The sequence below is a fragment of the Camelina sativa genome, chromosome 17 (genome assembly GCF_000633955.1).
Source record: "Camelina sativa cultivar DH55 chromosome 17, Cs, whole genome shotgun sequence".
In the NCBI taxonomy this organism is placed as follows: domain Eukaryota; kingdom Viridiplantae; phylum Streptophyta; class Magnoliopsida; order Brassicales; family Brassicaceae; genus Camelina; species Camelina sativa.
Window position 1 is genome coordinate 22,524,102 of NC_025701.1, and position 19,836 is coordinate 22,543,937.

The window sequence follows — 19,836 nt, forward strand, 5'->3', positions numbered from 1 at the left end:
TTGTACGGATTCTCTTGGATTCTCAATTTACAGAGAGGGGTTTGTCTCGGGCTTCAGTTCAGGGGCGTGATTCTAGGGTTTTAAGAGGCGGATATGGTGGGATGGAGATGTATTCCAGCTTTGAGGATCCGGATTTATGTCTTGTTGCGATTGGGTCTTATGTGACGAACTATAAACACCTCTCACGGGTTGAGTTCAGTTCTCATCATTCTTTCCAGTCTCGAGTTATTTGGGTTCCTTTGCAGTGTCATATACCTTTGTTCTTTTCTTTCGGTTTCTTGGGTTTTTTTCTGTTTTCCAGAGCAAGCTATGTCTCAGAGTGGTCTGTTGCTTCATGGTACGGCTGGGAGTTCCTCAGGGTCTGGGAGTAAGCTGAAGATCAAGGTCGCACACTTTGACAACACTGCTTTGATCGAGGGGTATGCTAAAACTTTGATTGGGCGATGCATGAATCCAGCTATGCAGGATATGAAGACTTTGCTGTTCATGCTTCCCCGGATATGGAAGATGGAGGAGAGAGTTGTTGGGGTTGATCTTGGCTTAGGGCGTTTTCAGTTTGATTTTGACCAAGAGGAGGACATCCAGGATGTTCTGAAGATGGAACCCTACCACTTTGACCATTGGATGCTCTCTTTGGTCAGATGGGAGCCGGTTGTGGATCCGCGATACCCCTGTCTCATCAAATTCTGGGTTCGTGTGATGGGTGTCCCTTTGCATTTCTGGGCAGATGAAAGCTTTCGGACCATTGGAGCTGATTTGGGAGAGGTGCAAGAGGTTGATCTGGATAATGGTCGGGTGAAGGTGTTATTGAACGGTTTCAAACCTCTGATCTTTGAAGCCTCTGTTGAGTTTCATAGCGGTGAGGAGACGACTATCTCTCTGAGATATGAACGTTTGTATGGTTACTGTCGGCGATGTCACAGTCTGTGTCATGACGTGAGCCGTTGCCCATTGCTTGGTGATAAGGGGAAACAACGCCTTGAGGATGGTTTTGATTCTCGATCCGTGGATAAGTTACAGAGCTACAAGGGTGCGACAGTGAATGGTGGGGTTCAGGGTAATGGTTCGGGTGTGAGTGGTGCTGGTTCAGGGGCGTCTATTCAGGGCTCTTCTCATGGGAATGGGCGTGGTGTGGGACATCAGGCTGGGCATTATCGAGCTTATCAGGGCTCGGGTAGCAAGTGGAGAAAGACTAAAAAAATTTCTTCTTCTGCGGATGAGAGTTTGGTGAAGAAGGACATACCTGTGGTTCCACCTTCTACAACAACATCTCAGGTGGTTGGTTCAGCGAGTGGTGCAGCTCAAATCCCCACTACCATTGAGGGCATTAACCTTTCTCCAACTGAGCAGAAGATGCTTGATGATCTTCTGGGTCCTCAAGGGGATGTGTATGTGGCTGCGGATGATGCCTTGGTGGTTTCAGCGCAGGGGCCTGAAAAAAAGGTGTGTAAGAATCTGTTTCCCAGTGTACCAGCCTCAGGGACCATGGAGTTGTCACAATAAGAGGTTCTTTTCTCTGAGGATCTTGGTAATTTGTTGGGGCAAGAGTTTTCGTCTAGGGGTGAGAATGACTTGAGCTTTATGGATACTATCATGGAGGAGCAAGGTGGGGTGTCCAAGGGGTCTTCCCAAGAGGATATTGCTTTAACAGATGAGAGAGAGGTTGATGAGGGCTCTGCTGGGGTGGTTCTTACGGATCAAGCTTCGAGTGAAGAGGTTAATGTTGGTGAGGAAGTTGTCTCTGAGGCTGTTGGTGGTATTGTGCCTCCGGTATCGGCCAGAGTGGTGAAGCAGAAGGGTTCTCTTCCGGGTGCAAGTACAAAGAAAAGGAACATGGTTTCCTTGACATCTCCGCGTAAGAAGGCGGTTGCCAAAGGGGGTGGACTGACTGGGAAAGTCGGTTCTCACCAAGGAAGAAAGCCTCCAACTCACCCAGCTTAATTTATGTGTGTTTTACGACGAGGGCAGCATGGTGGTGATGAGCAAGCCTTGGTCTGGGCTTCGGTGTGCTTTTTGGTTTATCCTGTTTTGTTTTCTTTGAATAAGGCACCAGTGGTTATTCCGCATGGTTGTAGTTTTGTTTTGGTTTGGTTGTTATTTTTCTTCTGTTTCATTCTGGGTTGTGCCCTTTGTTTCTTATGTATTCAAGCAATAAAACCTTCCTGTTCGCCCTTAATTTGGTTTACTGAATTACTGTTATACATGTCTCGGTATTGGGATAATTATGGGATGTGTCGTATTTTTATTTTGAGGTTTCGGTGTGAATCAGGATATGGGCCCTTATCGGGCCTTTTTCTTTGTCTCATGACAGTTTCGTTCCTTGGGCCTTTTATGGATAAATTAGTCTCGAGTTTCTGGTTTTTAATATCTTCGGTGGGTTATATTTTTCTTCAACCTTCTCATCCCATTTCCGCTGTTATTTTAAATCTTGCTTCTTTTCATATTACTATGGGTTTTTCTGGTGTGCACTTTTTTGACAGGCTTGGTACAACGGTTTATTTCTGGTACTTGTCATGGTATCCTTTTCCAGAGGGTGGGAGAAGGAAACCTCGGGGTTTCTCATACCCATTTTGTTAAAAGTTTTTATGAATATAATAAGTTAGAATTGTCAAGGCCTGGGTAACAAGGCCACTATTGGACATCTCAGGGATTTATGGTCTAACCATCGGCCTGATTTTTTATTTCTTATGGAGACGAAACAATCATATTTTTTTGTTGAGAAATTTGTGGGACACTTTGGGTATAAAAATTTAAAAACAATTGAACCTATTGGGTGTAGTGGGGGTCTGGCCCTCTTTTATAATCAAGCTGATTTTCAGGTAAATGTTTTATTTGAGTCTAATCGGTTAATTGATATTGAAGCGGTTTTCAAAGGACGGATAATATACTTAACTTTTATTTATGGTGATCCAGTCCCTAAGAACAGAGATTTGGTTTGGGAACGTCTTGTACGGATTAGTACTACTCGTTCCTCTCCATGGTTTGTGGTTGGGGATTTTAATGAGCTGAGAGGGAATCATGAGAAGCGTGGGGGGAAGTTACGTCATCCTTCCTCCTTCCTCTCTTTTAATGGTATGATCCAGGACTGTGGTTTTTTGGAGTTCCCCTATCTTGGGGACTGTTTGTCCAGGAGGGGCTGATGGGATAAAAAACCTATTCGCTGTCGTTTGGATAGAGCTTTAGGGAATGAGGATTGGCATGATTTGTTCCCAGATACTGTGACTGAATATTTGCTGATGATAGCATCCGATCATAAGCCACTCTTGGTTAATACCGGCGCTGGATTGGTAAGTCAGGGTTGATGGATGCGATTAATTCGGGATGGGAGGGGCTTCGGACCAGGGACCAGGTTCTTTCGTGGAAAAAATTGGGAATTGCAGACGGGAAATCTCCCAGTGGCGCAAGGCACAAGTTCCTTTTGGTAGGGAAACCATTGAGGATTTGAAAAGACAATTAGAGGTCGCTCTGGAGGATGATACTGTTCCTCCTGATGTTATCTCAGATTTACAGAATAGGTTGCGCCAGGCCTATGGGGATGAGGAAATTCATTGGTATCAGAAGAGTCGGAGTAAGTGGATGCGATTAGGAGATCAGAATACAAAATATTTTCATGCCCAAACAAAGCAAAGACGTGCTCGCAATCGGATTACTGGCTTGTTTTCTAAGGACAATGTCTGGTCAACTGAGGATGGGGACATTTGTCACACGGCAGTATCATATTTCGAGGAATTGTTTACATCAACAAATCCGGACAACTTTGAGGAGATTTTAAGGGAGGTAATTCCGGTAATTACTGATGAGGAGAATGAGCGGCTTATAGGTCCGGTAACAGAGGCCGAAGTAAAGTCAGCTTTGTTTATGATGCACCTGGATAAAGCCCCAGGCCCGGACGGGATGACTGCTCTGTTTTTCCAGAAAGCTTGGGAATAGTGAAAAGGGACGTAGTGGCTTTGGTTAATAGGTTTTTTGTGGAGGGGATTTTTGAAAAGGATATGAATCGTACTCATCTTTGTCTTATTCCAAAGGTGGCAAAGCCTACTAGGATGGCAGAAATGCGTCCGATTAGTCTATGTAATGTGGGATATAAAATCATCTCGAAAATACTGTGTCAGCGGCTTAAGAGGGTTTTACCTGGTCTTATCTCTGAGACCCAATCGACCTTTGTTCCCGGCCAGTTGATCTCAGATAATATACTTATTGCACAAGAGATGTTTCACAGTTTACGTACTAACCCGTCTTGTAAGACGAAATTTATGGCCATAAAAACAGACATGATTAAGGCTTACCAAAGTTTTCTCTTTTGTTTGTGAACGACTTCAGAGTCGCACGAATGGTTGGACGGCAAATTTGCTTTCGAAAGGGGGGAAAGAAGTAATAATTAAATCTGTAGCTACTGCTGTGCCGACCTTCGTGATGTCTTGTTTTCGGATCCCTAAAACAATCACATCCAAACTTACTAGTGCGGTGGCGAATTTTTGGTGGAGTTCTAATGGACAATCAGGGGGAATGCATTGGCTTGCTTGGGAAAAATTATGCGTTAGTAAACAGCTAGGTGGTCTTGGATTTAGGAATGTGGATGATTTTAATACAGCCTTGCTGGCTAAACAGCTTTGGCGATTAATTGATGCTCCGGATTCCCTGTTTGCCAGGGTTTTTAAAAGTAGGTACTATAGGAATACGCATCCGTTGGATCCAATTAGGTCTTACTCCCCATCGTATGGGTGGAGGAGTATTTGTTCCGCTCGCTCTCTGGTTAACAAAGGACTTATTAAATGGGTTGGCTTCAGGGACACCATTTCCATATTGTCTGATCCTTGGGTGCCAGCTCAATTCCCGAGACCAGCTTTAAGTAGGGGCCTGGTAAAGGACCTCTCCCTTCAAATGACTCATTTAATTGATCGTCAGACTAATTCTTGGCGGATGGACATGCTCTATGAGCATTTTGCTCCAGACGATGTGGCTTTGATCCAGGCTATACCTCTAGGTGGTAATCAGAGGGTCGACCTATTCGGTTGGCATTTTACGAAAACAGGGCGGTATATAGTCAAATCGGGCTACCACACAGCACGTTTTGATGAAAAGCGAACTTTTAAGCCCTGTGGTTCTGGGCCGGAAATTACCCCCTCCTAGCTAGCGTTTGGAGGGTCCGTTGCCCTCCTAAAATTCAACATTTTATGTGGCAAGTCCTAACTGGATGCATTTCGGTTTCGGCTAACCTGGGGCGTCGAGGTATTGCATGTGACATTGGATGTGTTCGTTGTGGATCGGATGAGGAGACAATAAATCATGCAATTTTTGTCTACCCTCCTGCTCATCAGGTATGGGCTTTGGCCCATGTCCTGGTGGGCCCACTCTCCTTTCCGATGGAATCGGTGTATGCAAATGTGGACCACTTCTTAGGGCAGCAAAATCCAGGGGCAAATATTGTGGCCTTTCTTTGGCTTATGTGGTATATTTGGAAAGCCCGGAATGTACGAGTTTTTGAAAATATTGTGGAGAAACCGGAGGATATTGTTAGGATTGCAGAAGGAGAAGCTACAGGGTGGCAGAAGGCACAACTCGAGGAGGATATCGGTATCTCTGTTTCATTCCCTGTAGGTATATCGGTTCCGGCGGCTACAACCTCACTTCCAACTGAGTTCTCGGGTTACTGCTACTTTATAGATGGTTCCTGGAAAGCAGGAGACCAATTTGCAGGCGCTGGATGGTGTTGTACCTCACTACAGGCTGCGTCGCCGTTGATGGGCGCTAGGAGTTTTCGACGAAGTCTATCTCCATTACATGCCGAAGCTGAAGCTTTCCTGTGGGCGATGCAGTGCATGATTGGCCATGATTTCCGGGACGTGTCTTTCTATACGGACTGTGCAGATTTGGTGAAGATGGTGTCTTCTTCTTCTAACTGGCCAGCTTTCTCGACGTACTTGGACGACATCACGATGGATAGGGAAGAATTTTCTTCTTTCTCTTTATCTTATATTTCAAGAAAAGCTAATGTAACTGCGGACTCTTTGGCACGCCAAGCGCGTACCTCTCCGCATCATGTTCTGTTTGTAAACAAATTTTCTTCCCATTGGCTCGTTTGAGCTGATCTTTTGTAATTATGAAATGAATATATAAACAAATATGATTAAAATATAAATAATTAAGTATTATATTAAAGAAAAAATTATATTCATATAATTTATTATATTATTGATTTCAACATCAGTTTTCTGAAATGATATAAATATTTAACATTAGTTTTGATAAATGATGCAAATATTTTATATCAATTTAGTAAAAATGATGTAAGACTTGCAACATTTTTTAGAAGTGATGTAAATGAACATCAATTCTAATAACTGAAGCAAATATTTGTTTCAATTGATGTAAATCATTTACTTAAGTGATGCAATATATTTTTGATCATTTAAACCTAATACAAATATAAAATATAAATGATGTAAAACCATTTTTGTTTTGTAGTGCGTAGAACGAATTATATTCTTCAAATTATCCAAAGCAGAAAGGGTGAGAGAGAGATATACTTACTGAAACTTGCTTCGACATCATCAAAGGAGAGAATTGTGTTTTTCCCGATCAACAAAACTTTCGACGAAGCCAGCTGCAATATTACCCACAGAGACAGGATTATGATCCAACTACGGCTCATGTTGTACTGTACGTACCCTAGGGTTTTAATCCAACTCGAACGAATAAATCACTACTGGCCAAATCAACAACATGCAAAGTCAAAACTATATATTGTATAGAGAGAAAACTGGAAAAGATTAATTAGGGATACAAAACAAGGGAAGAGATGCACAGTTGCACACCCATAGACTTCCATTGGTAAATTTTCTTTCATTTACTTAGTATAATAATACCATGTGTTTCACCATTAATATGTTTTAATCAAATATTATATATACTAAGTATATTTAGTCAACTCGACCCCGTACATCGTGGGAAATTGCAAAAATGTGCCGTCAAATTCACATGTTTATTTTAGAATAGTACTAGTATTACTTTTTTACTAAAGCTTCTATTGATATTTGTAATAATCTGTCCCATGGACTCCACTAACCTCACTGCTAGCCCACTAGCCTCACTGCTAGTCGCCCTAACGAATCCCAAGCTGCTCCTGCAGGGCATCGATCATAGCCCATCACTATGGATATCCAAATCCACCAGTAGGTTATTGGTGTGCCAGGTGTTTCTCGAACCCTGGTTTCCACCTTTTAACAATCTTCCCACGGGACAAGATGTCACCAATTGATCTGCAGATAAGTCTAATGGAGTAGTTTAGACAATTTTTTACAATGTGTCTTTTTTCTTAGAATTGATATGTGTCTTTTTTCTTTTTATGATCAACAGAATTGATATTTGTCTATGTTTTAAATTCAAAGAGAAACAACTTTAGCATTTTCAACTTAAAAAATCTCCATAAGCAAATACTGACTTTCTCTCTCTTAACACCACTCTTATCTTTTAGAGAGAGAAAGGAGATTTCCGGTGAACACCGGACTTTTTGTTTTTTCTTTCCGACAAGCTTGACTCTGTTGTGCTGTGTCGGATGTATATATTTCCATCTTAGCTATTATAGTTATTATTTATTAAGCTAAGATTGGATTTTAGATTTTGTTTTTGTTTTTCTTCTTCTTTCTACAGGAACTTCAATCAGATCCCGCAAAAGAAAGATTGGTTTAGCCATCGGCTTAACTTATCTCAAGATGGAGTAATATCTTCGCTAACAAATTCTTCGTTGATGAATAACGGAGTAGACCTCAGATTAGGTCTAAAGGCGGAGCTTCTGTCTCAGATTTAGTTGTAAGTCGGAAAAAATCTGAAAATTTTCAAGAATTCCAATCTTGCGGACGAATCAGTAGAAGAAGTTAGCGATGGTGGATCTGAAGTCCGGCGATGGAGCTGAGCCTGGTCGTGGATCTGGTCGGTTACGATCGTGTCAAATCTCCTCCTTCTCACGTGTGGACACATGTGCACACATGGCACTTTAATCTGTTATTCTTATCTTGAATTGGGTAGGATAAGTGGGCTTAATTTTAAACGAAGTTGTAAATGTTGGGGGAATTGGGCTTTTATTACACCATCTGTAATGACCTTTGGGTTTTCATTTTAATAAAAATGAAATGGCCGACAAAAAAAATAAATCCCCATAAAGAATGGGCTTTGAAAAGTGTTAAAAAAAAAGAATGGGCTTTGAAACAAACTTTATGACCTTCTAGAGAGCTCTCCCAATAGAAGGGTCCAGCCCATTTCTAAAGGTCTCTCCCAATTCCATATTCTCTCCGGCGAACCTTCCAGGACCTTCTAAGCTCTAATTCTCACGACACGACCACTTTCATCAGTCCAAAATTGAGATCAATCTTCACGACGAACGAGAGAACTAATGGAGCAATCGGCTGCTCCACAACCTCCGTCGATGCCGTTACCATATCTTCCAAGCTCCGTTCAAGCCTCGAGAGATGACCTTCAATGTATCGGAACTATGGAGATCGTCCGGCCAAAGCCAGTCGGTTTTCTCTGTGGCACCATACCTGTTCTCGCCGATAACTCGTATCCGGCTTTTACTTCGGCTCTCCTCCCTCCTCAGGAAACGTTTGTTACATCTCCCACTTCTTCTTCGTCATATAACGGTTCTGCTTACACTTTGTTTGAAGCTTTTTTATTTTCAATTTGTTGCAGCGTCGTCACTGCTCCAAGGTACCAGATGCTTCCGATGGAGACAGATCTTAATCGGCCTCCTTTGTTGACGGATTTTCCCGATAATGTTTTACCCCTCGCCGCCGTCAAGTCTAGGATCACCGGAGGTATGGTTTAGTTGTTCTAGTTATACTTGTGGCGTTTAATTAGTCTACTTTGTTTTCCACAATTTATTTTGTTTATGGTGTTTTCACTTGACAGATATATCTAAGGAGGCTAATGTGATTGCTTCGAACCTTAGCAAGAAATGTGAAGCCCTTGCTGTGTCTGGTTTAGTGGAATATGGGGATGAGATAGATGTGATTGCTCCTGTTGATATTCTTAAGCAAATCTTTAAGATACCTTACTCGAAAGCTCGCGTTTCCATAGCAGTTCAGCGGGTTGGACAGACTCTAGTCTTGAATCCTGGGTGCGTCTTTGACTTATTTTTGTTATTTCAATCTTTGTAGTTTTCAATGAGCAAGTCTTGATGTTGGGACTTACATCTTGTGTGTTGCAGACCTGATGTTGAGGAGGGAGAAAAACTGATTAGGAGGCATAACAATCAACCCACATGTACAAAAAACGTGGATGAATCTTTGTTTCTAAACTTTGCTATGCATTCAGTGAGGATGGAGGCTTGTGATATTCCCCCGACGCATCGTCCACATACAGAGAACTACTCGAGTTCGTCTGCTCTCCCTGCGGGGGAGAACTCTCATGGGCTTCAACAGAATTGTGATAGTGCTCCAGACGACAGACTTGATAACCCTGCAGGAGGTAGTAAACAATCTAAACGGGATGGTTTCATTTGTCAACCTAAGAAGAGCAAAAAAACCAAGGCACGTGAGCCGGTAAAAAAAAACACTCAAATCAGTGAAAAGATCAAGCCTTCCGGAGACTCTGATAAACATAGAAGAGGTGGGAGCAACGAATTTTTAAGAGTTCTGTTTTGGCAATTCCACAACTTCCGCATGCTTTTGGGCAGTGATCTGCTTCTGTTCAGCAATGAAAAATATCTGGCTGTAAGCTTGCACTTGTGGGATGTTAGCCAAAAGGTTGCTGCTAAAACTCTAAGTGGTTCTGCTTTTCCAATTTTTCTGTAGACCTCTGTTAATTTTTCTCTTTTCACGCAGGTTACACCTTTAACCTGGCTTGAAGCTTGGCTTGATAATGTAATGGCCAGTGTGCCCGAGTTAGCAATTTGCTATCATGAGAATGGTATTGTCCAAGGGTATGAGCTTTTGAAAACAGACGATATCTTTTTACTAAAAGGTATCTCTGAGGATGGTACACCTGCCTTCAATCCTCATGTTGTTCAGCAAAACGGTCTTACTGTTTTAAGGTTTCTTCAATCAAATTGCAAAGAGGATCCTGGAGCTTATTGGGTAATGTTTTAATTATCTCTGAAATTGTTATATCATTCCTCCAAAAATTTTCCTTGCGTACTCAGAATGATTTGGTTATGTCTTCTTCAGCTCTACAAAAGCGCTGGTGAAGATGTGCTTCAGCTCTTTGATCTTTCCATTATTTCAAAGAACCATTCAAGCGTTCATAACGACAATGCAAGCTCATTACCTTCTTTGATTCACACTGGGAGAAGTGACTCTATGTTTTCTTTAGGAAATCTTCTTTACCGTGTTGGTCATAGGCTTTCTTTGTCAGTGGTGAGTAGGGCGAGCATTAATCTTCATGTAACATCAATAAGATATTAACTTCCACTTTCTGACACTTTGCATCTTTTGCAGGTGCCGAATGATAGGAACAAGTGCGCTAGGTTCCTCAGACAATGTTTAAATTGCTTGGACGGGCCTGATCATATGGTATTGGTCGTTAAAATATATATATTTTTTAATATCAGTGAACTGTTTTCTCTTTAAACTTTTGATGGGTACTCATTAGTGATACCATTCTGGTAGGTTGTGCGAGCATATGCACACGAGCAGTTTGCAAGGCTTATTCTGAACAATGACGAGGAATTTGATTCGACTTTTGAGTCTAATAGTGTGCAACGTGAAGTGAAAATAACAGACCTAGAGGAGGAATCACTTGATCCTGTTACTATTGTTGACCGTGCAAATGAGGCCTTGATTTTCTCAGAGGACAAGTTCACAGAAGATTGCTCAGTTTCTACTATAGCGCCTTTAATATCTGTTACACCAAAGTTGGAAACAAATGTGTCGCCTTGCAATGAACTCGTACATTCAGATACTCCAGACTCCCACGATACTGAAAGCTCTGCAGTGAACACCAGTTCAGATACTAATTTCGATTGTGGTCCGGTATGCCAAACTGCAACTAGTCTGATTTCATCTAAAGTAGCTGCAGTAAACCATGTTTCTCAAGCTATAAAGTCTCTGAGGTGGACACGTCAACTACAATCTTCAGAACAGGAGGATGCATTTCATGATATGTTGCCTGATTTTTCCAAGTGTGCATGTGGTGATCCTGATTGTATTGAGGTTTGTGATATACGTAAGTGGCTTCCAACATCCAAACTAGACAGGAAATTGTGGAACCTCGTTCTGCTTCTCGGTGAATCATATCTGTCTCTAGGGGAAGCTTACAAAGAAGATGGACAATTGCACCAAGCTTTGAATACTGTGGAGTTAGCTTGCTCGATTTATGGATCAATGCCCCAGAAGTTTGAGGAGACATTGTTTGTTTCCTCGATGAACAAGTCTCTTTCATTGCAGTCAAAATCGCAAGCAACAACGCAAGTGGAAGATTTAGAAGAAAAATCAGGGCCATGTGACATCAGTGTCAGAGAACTTTCATCAACACGCCTCTTTTGGGCTAAAGTATGGATGTTGGTTGGCGACATATATGTTCAGTTCCACATTCTTAAAGGTCAGGAGCTCTCCAGAAGAACAAAGGAGACATCAACCAATCATTTAAAAATGCCGTCTGAAGTAGTTAAGGAAGTACAGCGGCTCAAGAAAAAGTTAACTGAGTATAGTCAAAATTGTGCCTCGTGTTCATTAGTAAATTGCAGCTGTAAGAGTGATAGAGCAAGCAGTGGAAGCAGCGCAAGTAGCAGCAGTACCAGCAATGGAAGTAGTGCTCGTACTGTGCCTCATAGCAGGAAGCACAATAGAAAATTACAGTCCAAGAATGTCGCTAGCAGGCTCTCACGAAATGTTGAAGATGAACGTGTTAATTTCAAAGTTGAGAACACGAGCCATAAAGAAGAAAGTACATCCAAGGGAAGAAAGGAAGCATTTCCTCTGGAGCAGAATGAATTCAACTCTAAAGGATCCCCAGGAGCAAAAAAGGGTGGAATCTTCAAATATATTAAGGTGTCTAAGACTGATGATGCAGAAAGCAATCTGTTGGCTGCCCTAAATTGTTATGAGGAAACTCGAAGAGCATTACAGGAGCTTCCAAGCGGCTGTCTTGAGTTGCAGTCTGTTCTCAGAAAGAAAGGGTGGGTATGTAATGAACTTGGTCGGAACCGTCTCGGGAGCAAAGAGCTCAACAAAGCTGAAGACGTTTTTGCTGATGCTATAGTGGCATTCAAGGAAGTCTGCGATCATCCAAATGTTATACTAATTAACTGCAATTTGGGTCACGGACGACGAGCTCTGGCTGAAGAAATGGTTCCAAAGACGGAAGCTCTCAAACTGCATCCTGCTTTTAAAAATGCTTACCAACAAGCTCTGGGGACTGCAAAACTAGAATACAGCAAGTCACTTAGGTATTACATGGCAGCAAAGACAGAACTCGATGTTGCCACCAAAGAGGCTAGTTCGGTTCCAGACAATCTGAAAGTTGAAGTCTATACACAGCTTGCCCATACATATCTCAGATTTGGTATGCTTCTAGCAAACGAAGATACAACTCCTGCAGATCGCGAACAGAAGATCATCCTAGAAAACACTCATGATTCATCTTCAGATGGAAAATCCAGCGACTTGAGAAAACATGACGTATTATCAGCCAGCGATGCTATAAGAGAGGCATTGGCTCTATATGAATCTCTCGGGGAAATTCGCAAACAAGAAGCCGCATACGCTTACCTTCAGTTAGCACGGTATCACAAAAGTTGCTGCTTGAGGTTTTTGGAGACGGAGCGTCAAGGAAGTTCTCCTAAACCCGAGACTAATGTCATCCAGAGAGCCAAGCAGTACGCTTTGTTGGCAGATAGAAATTGGCAGAAATCAATGGACTTTTATGGCCCCGAGAATCGTCCTTCCATGTTTCTTACGATCCTGATAGAGAGATCGGCTCTTTCCTTCAGCATTTCAAACTTTTGGCAATTAAACGCTGTAAGTGCTCAATTCCTTCTAGCTGTATTTGTTTTTTTTTATTTTTTTTTTTATTGATTTATCGTATATAGATTCTTAACTTCTCTTGTTTTTTTTGCTTAAGATGCTTGAGTCAGCTTTGACTCGCTTGCTGGAAGGCCGTCACATCCCCAAAACATATGCAGAATCTTTAAGAACCGAGGACCCAGAGCTTTACACCAAATTCTGGGCCCAATTGCAGATGGTTCTAAAGCGTATGTTGGCCTTATCATTACCGGCAAGCAAGTCTCAGACTTGTGGAAGATCCGAAGACTCCAGAAAACTAAGAGAGCTATATAAAGCATCACTTAAGTCAACAAACCTTGGTGAGTTGAACGCTATGCATGTCTTGTGGACATCATAATTTTAACTAGGTAATGTTCTCTTCTCTCTGCTTGTTTCTGACCAAACTGATAATTTTATTTAATATTAATGATGCTTAATATTTTTTTTTAATATTTTGTATATTTCTTAGGCAATCTCATACATGGGCAATGATGCGATTGCGAAACCATCATCTTTTGTAGTATAAAATGGTATCAGAACTAAAGCTAGTTTTCTGAATAAGTGTGATAGTGTGAATCATAAAAGAATGGTATTTTAAATTTTAAATTTCTTGGCAATATTATAAATTTTATATCATAAACTATCTTAATAACTTCCACAATTCTCTATTACTCTATCAAAAGCTCTAAGCCAAGTCAATGATTGTTCATAGATTTCTTACCGATTAAATGGCCTATAATCTATATCTTTTTGTCGTATTCCAAGAATGTGAGAATGTTGGCTACATATTTTTCTTTCTTAGTTGATTTTCTTTTCAAAGATGGAGAAAAAAAAAGAGATGGAGAGAATTTTATGACAGATGGACTGTTGTGTCTTTGTAAAACAAGAAGAAGTGATGTACTAACAACTTTATTATGACATCTTATATAATAAAGTAGAATTCTCTTCTAAAATTTGTTTTAGAGAACTTGACACTTACATTTCTGGAGTTGACATTTGTCCATTAGAAAAAAATTAGTCCCTATAGCTATATCGCATTCTCGCAAAAACCAACTTTCACAAATATGCAAAAACCAACTTCAAAAAATGGACTATATCTATATATGTAGTCCATATTCATACATTTTCATTTCATTGTAATCTAAAACTATATATTTTCTTCTATTTTAAATCCAAAAAGTCAAACAATTAAAATGCATCATCATCGATCATTACAAAACAATAAACAGAAAAAAAAATTGTGGTTGGCATAATTATTGTTTTTTTCCCAAAATTATGGTAAATTGTATGTATTCCTAATTCTATTAAAAATTAGATAATCATTAATTCTATTTGATAACCCTAAATATCGACAATGCTATAATTCAGAAACACAAAATATTTCCTTTTATGAAAATATTTTATTTAGAAAAATATCTTGCATAATTTTCGACGTAAAGGTAGATACCATGTGTTGTGGTACCAGCAAGATAGCGCAGTACACGTTTTGCGGCTTGCCAGTGCTCTTGTGTCGGTCGATGCATGAATTGTGAAAAACGATTGACAGCATAAGAAATGTCTGGCCGAGTAAATGAGAGATACTGTAGGCTTCCCACAACAGACCGATATTGAGAAGCATCGTCTAGAGGTGAACCGCTGGCAAGTGTGAGTTTGGGCGATGTTGGTAATGGAGTAGAGACTGGCTTAGCTTCAAGCATATTGGTTTTGAGAAGAAGATCAGTGATGTATTTTCGCTGCATAAGGTGCATCCCATGTCGAGACCTGGAAACCTCAATACCCAAAAAATAATGAAGATCAACAGGGTCTTTAATGGAGAAGCGGTCTGCGAAGGCAGTAAGAACAGAGGCGACAATGTTAGAGCTACTCTCAGTGACAATGATATCGTCAACGTAGACAAGAACGTACGTGATGTGTTGGCCAGAGGTGCGAATGAATAACGAAGCATCAGCAAGTGAATTTGTGAAGCCAGTATCAAGTAAGTATTGTTTGAGAGACATGTACCATGCACGAAGGGCCTGCTTAAGGCCATAGATCGGCTTCCGTAACCGACAAACGTAAGAGGGTCGATCCTTATCAACAAAACCCGGTGGCTGCGACATATAAACTTCTTCAGTGAGTTCCCCTTGGAGGAAGACATTATTGACATCTAGTTGTTTGATAAGCCATGCTTTCTTCACCGCAACATCTAACACAGCCCGAATTGTTGTAGACTTGATAACTGGACTAAAAGTTTCAGCATAGTCTTTGCCATATTGTTGATGAAAACCCTTAGCCACCAAGCCAGCTTTGTTGCGATCGAGAGTCCCATCAGCAAGAAATTTCGTAGTGAACACCCATCGACAGCCGACAATATTCTGTTGAGCATTAGGAGGCACCAAATTCCAAGTAAAGTTAGCAACAAGAGCATCATACTCAACCGAACACGCCCGTCCCCATCTATGATCTTTGAGGGCTTGAGCAATTGTTGTCGGTTCAGTCAAGCGAGAGTGACGAGCAGTAGCCATAAAACCGTATTTGTGGATAGGTTTGTGTATATTATTTTGGGAGCGAGTTGTCATTTTGTGGTGATTTTGCGGTGGTTCATTATGTCGTATTTGGTTCTGTGGTCGAGTGGGAACAGCTTGGTGCGGTGGGTGGATTTTTTGTGGTTGTGGCTGAGTTGTGGGTTGCAACTCATTTTGTGGTCGAGCAGTGGGCTCAGTGGATCGAGGTGGTGGCTGAGTCGTGGGTCTCGACTCATTGTGAGAAGGAGCAGTAGGCCCCGAGAGTGGAGGAGAAGAAGAGGAGGGTGAAGAAGACGATACCTGAGGGTGTTGACCGGAAGAGATCGACGATGGCAGGTGAAGGTCGTTGTCGGAGGGTCCCAAACGTGGTGGTGTAGAAGACGTTGTCGACGTCGGAGCAGAGGAAGAAGATGAAATAAGTGGACCGTGACTTGAAGTGGCATTTGGTTGTTGGGCCTTGGATCCATGTGGTGTAGTAAAAAGTGTTGTTGTTGGGCCTTGAGACTGGCCCACATTTTTATTACGTCGCTGATATGTATGATTGATAGGAGGTCGCGACAATGGGAAAACCAACGACGGGGAGGACGAAGGTGGAGATGGCGGTGGTTGCACTGGAGACGGAGCCACTGGAATCGTGGTGACTGACGGCGGAGACGACGGTGCACCAGCACACAGGCCAGGTTGGACAGTGCTTTGTGATACCAACTCACGAAAAGGGAAAACGTGTTCAACAAATTGAACATGACGCGAAGTATATATGCGGCCAGACTGAATGTGAAGACAATGGTATGCACTTTGAGTAGCAGAGTAGCCGAGAAAAACACATCCTTGAGACCAATCAGCAAGCTTATGTTGTGCATAAGGCCGAAGCCAAGGGTAGCACAAGCATCCAAAAACTCTAAGCTTCTCATAATTTGGTGGTTGTTGAAAAAGCTTTTGAAATGGAGACTGAAGTCCAAGAACTGGAGTAGGCATCCGGTTGATAAGATAAACAGCTGTAGCGAATGCATATGGCCAATGATCTTTCGGTAGTGAAGCCATAGACATGAGAGTGAGGCTTGTTTCCACAACGTGACGATGCTTGCGCTCAGACAAACCATGATGCTCAGGAGTGTGAGGCGGTGAAGTAAGGTGTGTAATGCCATGTGTGGAGAGCTGGTGTCGTAGAGCCACAAACTCACCGCCATTGTCGGTGAACAAAGTCCCAATTCTTGTTTGGAAACGATTCTCAACAAGTGCCTTGAAAGTGAAGAACACGTCTTTAACATCAGATTTGCATTGAAGGGGATATAGCCACGTATAACGGGTGAAATGGTCAACAAGAACAAGATAGTATTTGTAGTTTTGAGTTGAGAGAATTGGGGATGTCCAAACATCAGAAAAAATATACTCAAGAGGGCGATTGGAGGTTATTGTGGAGTGTGTAAATGGCAACTTGTGACTTTTATTAATAAGACAATCTGAGCAAGATAAGTGTTTTTGAGTAGAAGAAGCAACAAGAAGAGAAAAAGTAGAAATAATGGTGTTTAAAATATGTGGAGAGGGATGCCCTAAGCGAGAGTGCCATGAAACAAGACTTGTTCTTGGACCAGAAGAAGATAACATAGCCACAACACTCGGATTCGTCACCGGCCACACATACAAGCCACGATCAGTTCGGCCTTAGAGTAATGGGACCCCGTACTCAGATCCTTTACCTGAAAGAAGGCAGGATAGAAGTGAACAGAAACACTGTTAGCGTTACAAAGACGATATACAGAAATAAGGTTGCGATGTATATCAGGAACGCAAAGAACTTTATCCAATTTTAAAGCTCTAGTTTGAGAAGGAAGAAGCATAGAACCCGTGTGAGTGATAGGCATAGTAGAGCCATCAGCAATCACGACATCATCACCTCCATTGTAGGGCTGGTGCAGCGAGAGATTGTTAAGGTCGGAAGTGATGTGGTGTGTAGCATCCGAGTCGACAATAGCAGCCATGTTTGCTCCAGGTTGCCACGGAGTGAAGGGGCTGTTGTTGTTGCGTGAAGCAGGTTGCATCGAGAGGAGTTGAGGACATCTCTTAGCACTGTGTCCTTGAGTGTTGCAAAGTTGACACTTACCCAAGTAAGGACGGAAAGACCGGTTGTTGTTGTTACCTTGAGATGACTGCCAGTTGTTGTTGTTGAATGAGCGAGACTGGTTGGTTCCGGGAGCGACCGTTGTTCCTGTTGTTGTAGTTGTTGTTGTTATTTTTGGTGTTGTTGTGATTGTTGTCCATGCAACGTTGAACAACATTGGCAGAGACCGGAAACGGAGTCGGAGACGCAGCAGCAGCAGCAATGAGGCGAGATTCACGGTTACGTAAGCGTTCATGAACATCGGTAATGGTTGGTGGAACATCTTTGCCTTCAATTTGATCGATGACCGGTTTGTAATCTTCAGGAAGACCTTCAAGAATCTTCTCGATTTGATCCTCAAGATCAAGCGGTTTCCCAAGAGTAGCAAGCTCATCAAAGCGAATAACAAGGCCACGTACATACTCATCAATAGTCATGTTACCTTTAGTCCATACCTTAATCTGAGTTTTGATACCTTGAACATGACCACGGCTTGGTTTAGCAAAAATGGACGTAAGGGTTGCCCATACCTCAGCAGCAGTAGTGGCACGAGACACCAACGGTTGAACAGTAGGAGACATGGCACCAAGCAAAGCACTGTAGAGTAGGCGATCTTGGCGTTTCCAGAAAACAAAATCTGGGTTTGGAACGGTGGCAGCATCAGTTGTAACGGTGGGAGACGGAGCAGGGCGAGATCCATCAAGGTAACCGGCGAGTTCATAGCCGTCAATCAAGGCATGGATCTAGAGGCTCCACATCAAGTAGTTGGTGTCATTGAGTTTGGTAACATTAGATGTGTTGACGTTGAAGAGAGGAGTGGTAGAGGTCATGATGACTTCACCAGTGGAAGGAGATGCGTTGCTGGATGTAGTCATAGAGGAGGAGGCGTGGTGTAAAAAAAAAAAAATTAGGTTTAGGTCAGATCGTTAGCTCTGATACCATATAGAGGCTGTAATATTACTTGATTGATAATAATGAGTTACACACACATATATATAGTACATAGGAGACTAGAGTTACAATAATAATTACAAGTGGATCCCTAAACTTATAATGATATACACATTATCTCTGATACGAACTCACTCAAATTTTCAGGTCTGCCAGATCATTGTTTTAAACTAAAGATAGATTCTCTAGTTATGCTCTCATGAAACATGCATCAAAAAGAAGGATTTCGTAATGGAACTAGATTAATTATGAGACATTTGGGGTGCTAGAGTCATTGAAGCAAAGATCTTAACTGGTACAGCAGTTGAAAACAAGGTTGTCATCCCAAAAATAATACTCTCTCCACCTGATTCTAAGTGTCTGTTCAAATTAAGAAGACGTCAATTCTCCATGCGTTTGAGGTATGTAATGAATATTAATAAAAGCCTAGAACAAATCTTAGAAAAATTTTGTGTATATTGTATGTCGAGTTATGTAAAGTAACATCATAAGCAGGTTTTAAGGTTCTGAACATGGTGAACATGGACGAGCCGAGACGTACAGTTATAGAGAAGTATCCAACAACGTTACCAAGTCTACGTAAATTCTCTCAATTAAATATTAAATAGGATCAGATCATAATTTTTGCAACTTACTTACAACAATACACAATATAAAGATAAGAATTAGAAACTTCTCATGTGTGCTACGTTGATATATATACTGTGTTGATTAGGATAATAATAAAAATAAAGATGTTTTGCCAGGCTTCATAGTCTTCATATATTGTCTAGCTTACAATGTAATGTTTGAATTTCCCATGATACGATGGTGTGCGTATACGGCGAAAATAGCACTGAACAATTTCTTTGCATGAGAACCATGAGGTAACAACTCAAGTTCATTATATAGTCAAATTAGTTATTATTATTTTGAAAACAAAGTCTCTAGATATTCAAGTAAATGAAGGATGGAAGAGTAAGGGACAAGAAAGTAAGAAAAGAATTCAATCGAAAAGGTAAATGACTCAAATATTTAGAAGTCACTCTGTCTCTAAGCTAAAGGTCGATAACAGACTAAGACAATCGTTTTCGTTACATATGAGATTACACATTTAGTCAGAACAACTTGGACCAATTTATACATATGAGAGAGAAGACTTAGTAAGAAAGGGCACTATTAATTATTTTTTAAAACTAAAAAATCAGTATCGCTCGTCAAGCGAGACTGTCTCTGCAGCATGTTCTGTTTGTGAACTCGTTTCCTCCAAATTGGCTCTTTTGAGCTGATTCTTTTCCATTTCGTTGTCAAAAAAAAAAAAAAAAAAAAA

The 19,836-nt window shown here is 41.3% G+C and overlaps 1 protein-coding gene across 1 annotated transcript; it reads left to right on the forward strand.

Moving 5' to 3' along the window:
• Positions 8,390 to 13,610, forward strand: LOC104757866. The gene is made up of 10 exons (XM_010480652.2): positions 8,390 to 8,598; positions 8,686 to 8,810; positions 8,905 to 9,112; positions 9,203 to 9,740; positions 9,819 to 10,070; positions 10,161 to 10,349; positions 10,431 to 10,505; positions 10,602 to 12,950; positions 13,054 to 13,342; positions 13,444 to 13,610. Exons 1-9 carry the CDS (start codon positions 8,390 to 8,392, stop codon positions 13,330 to 13,332), a joined length of 4,224 nt encoding a protein of 1,407 aa, XP_010478954.1. The 3' UTR covers positions 13,333 to 13,342; positions 13,444 to 13,610.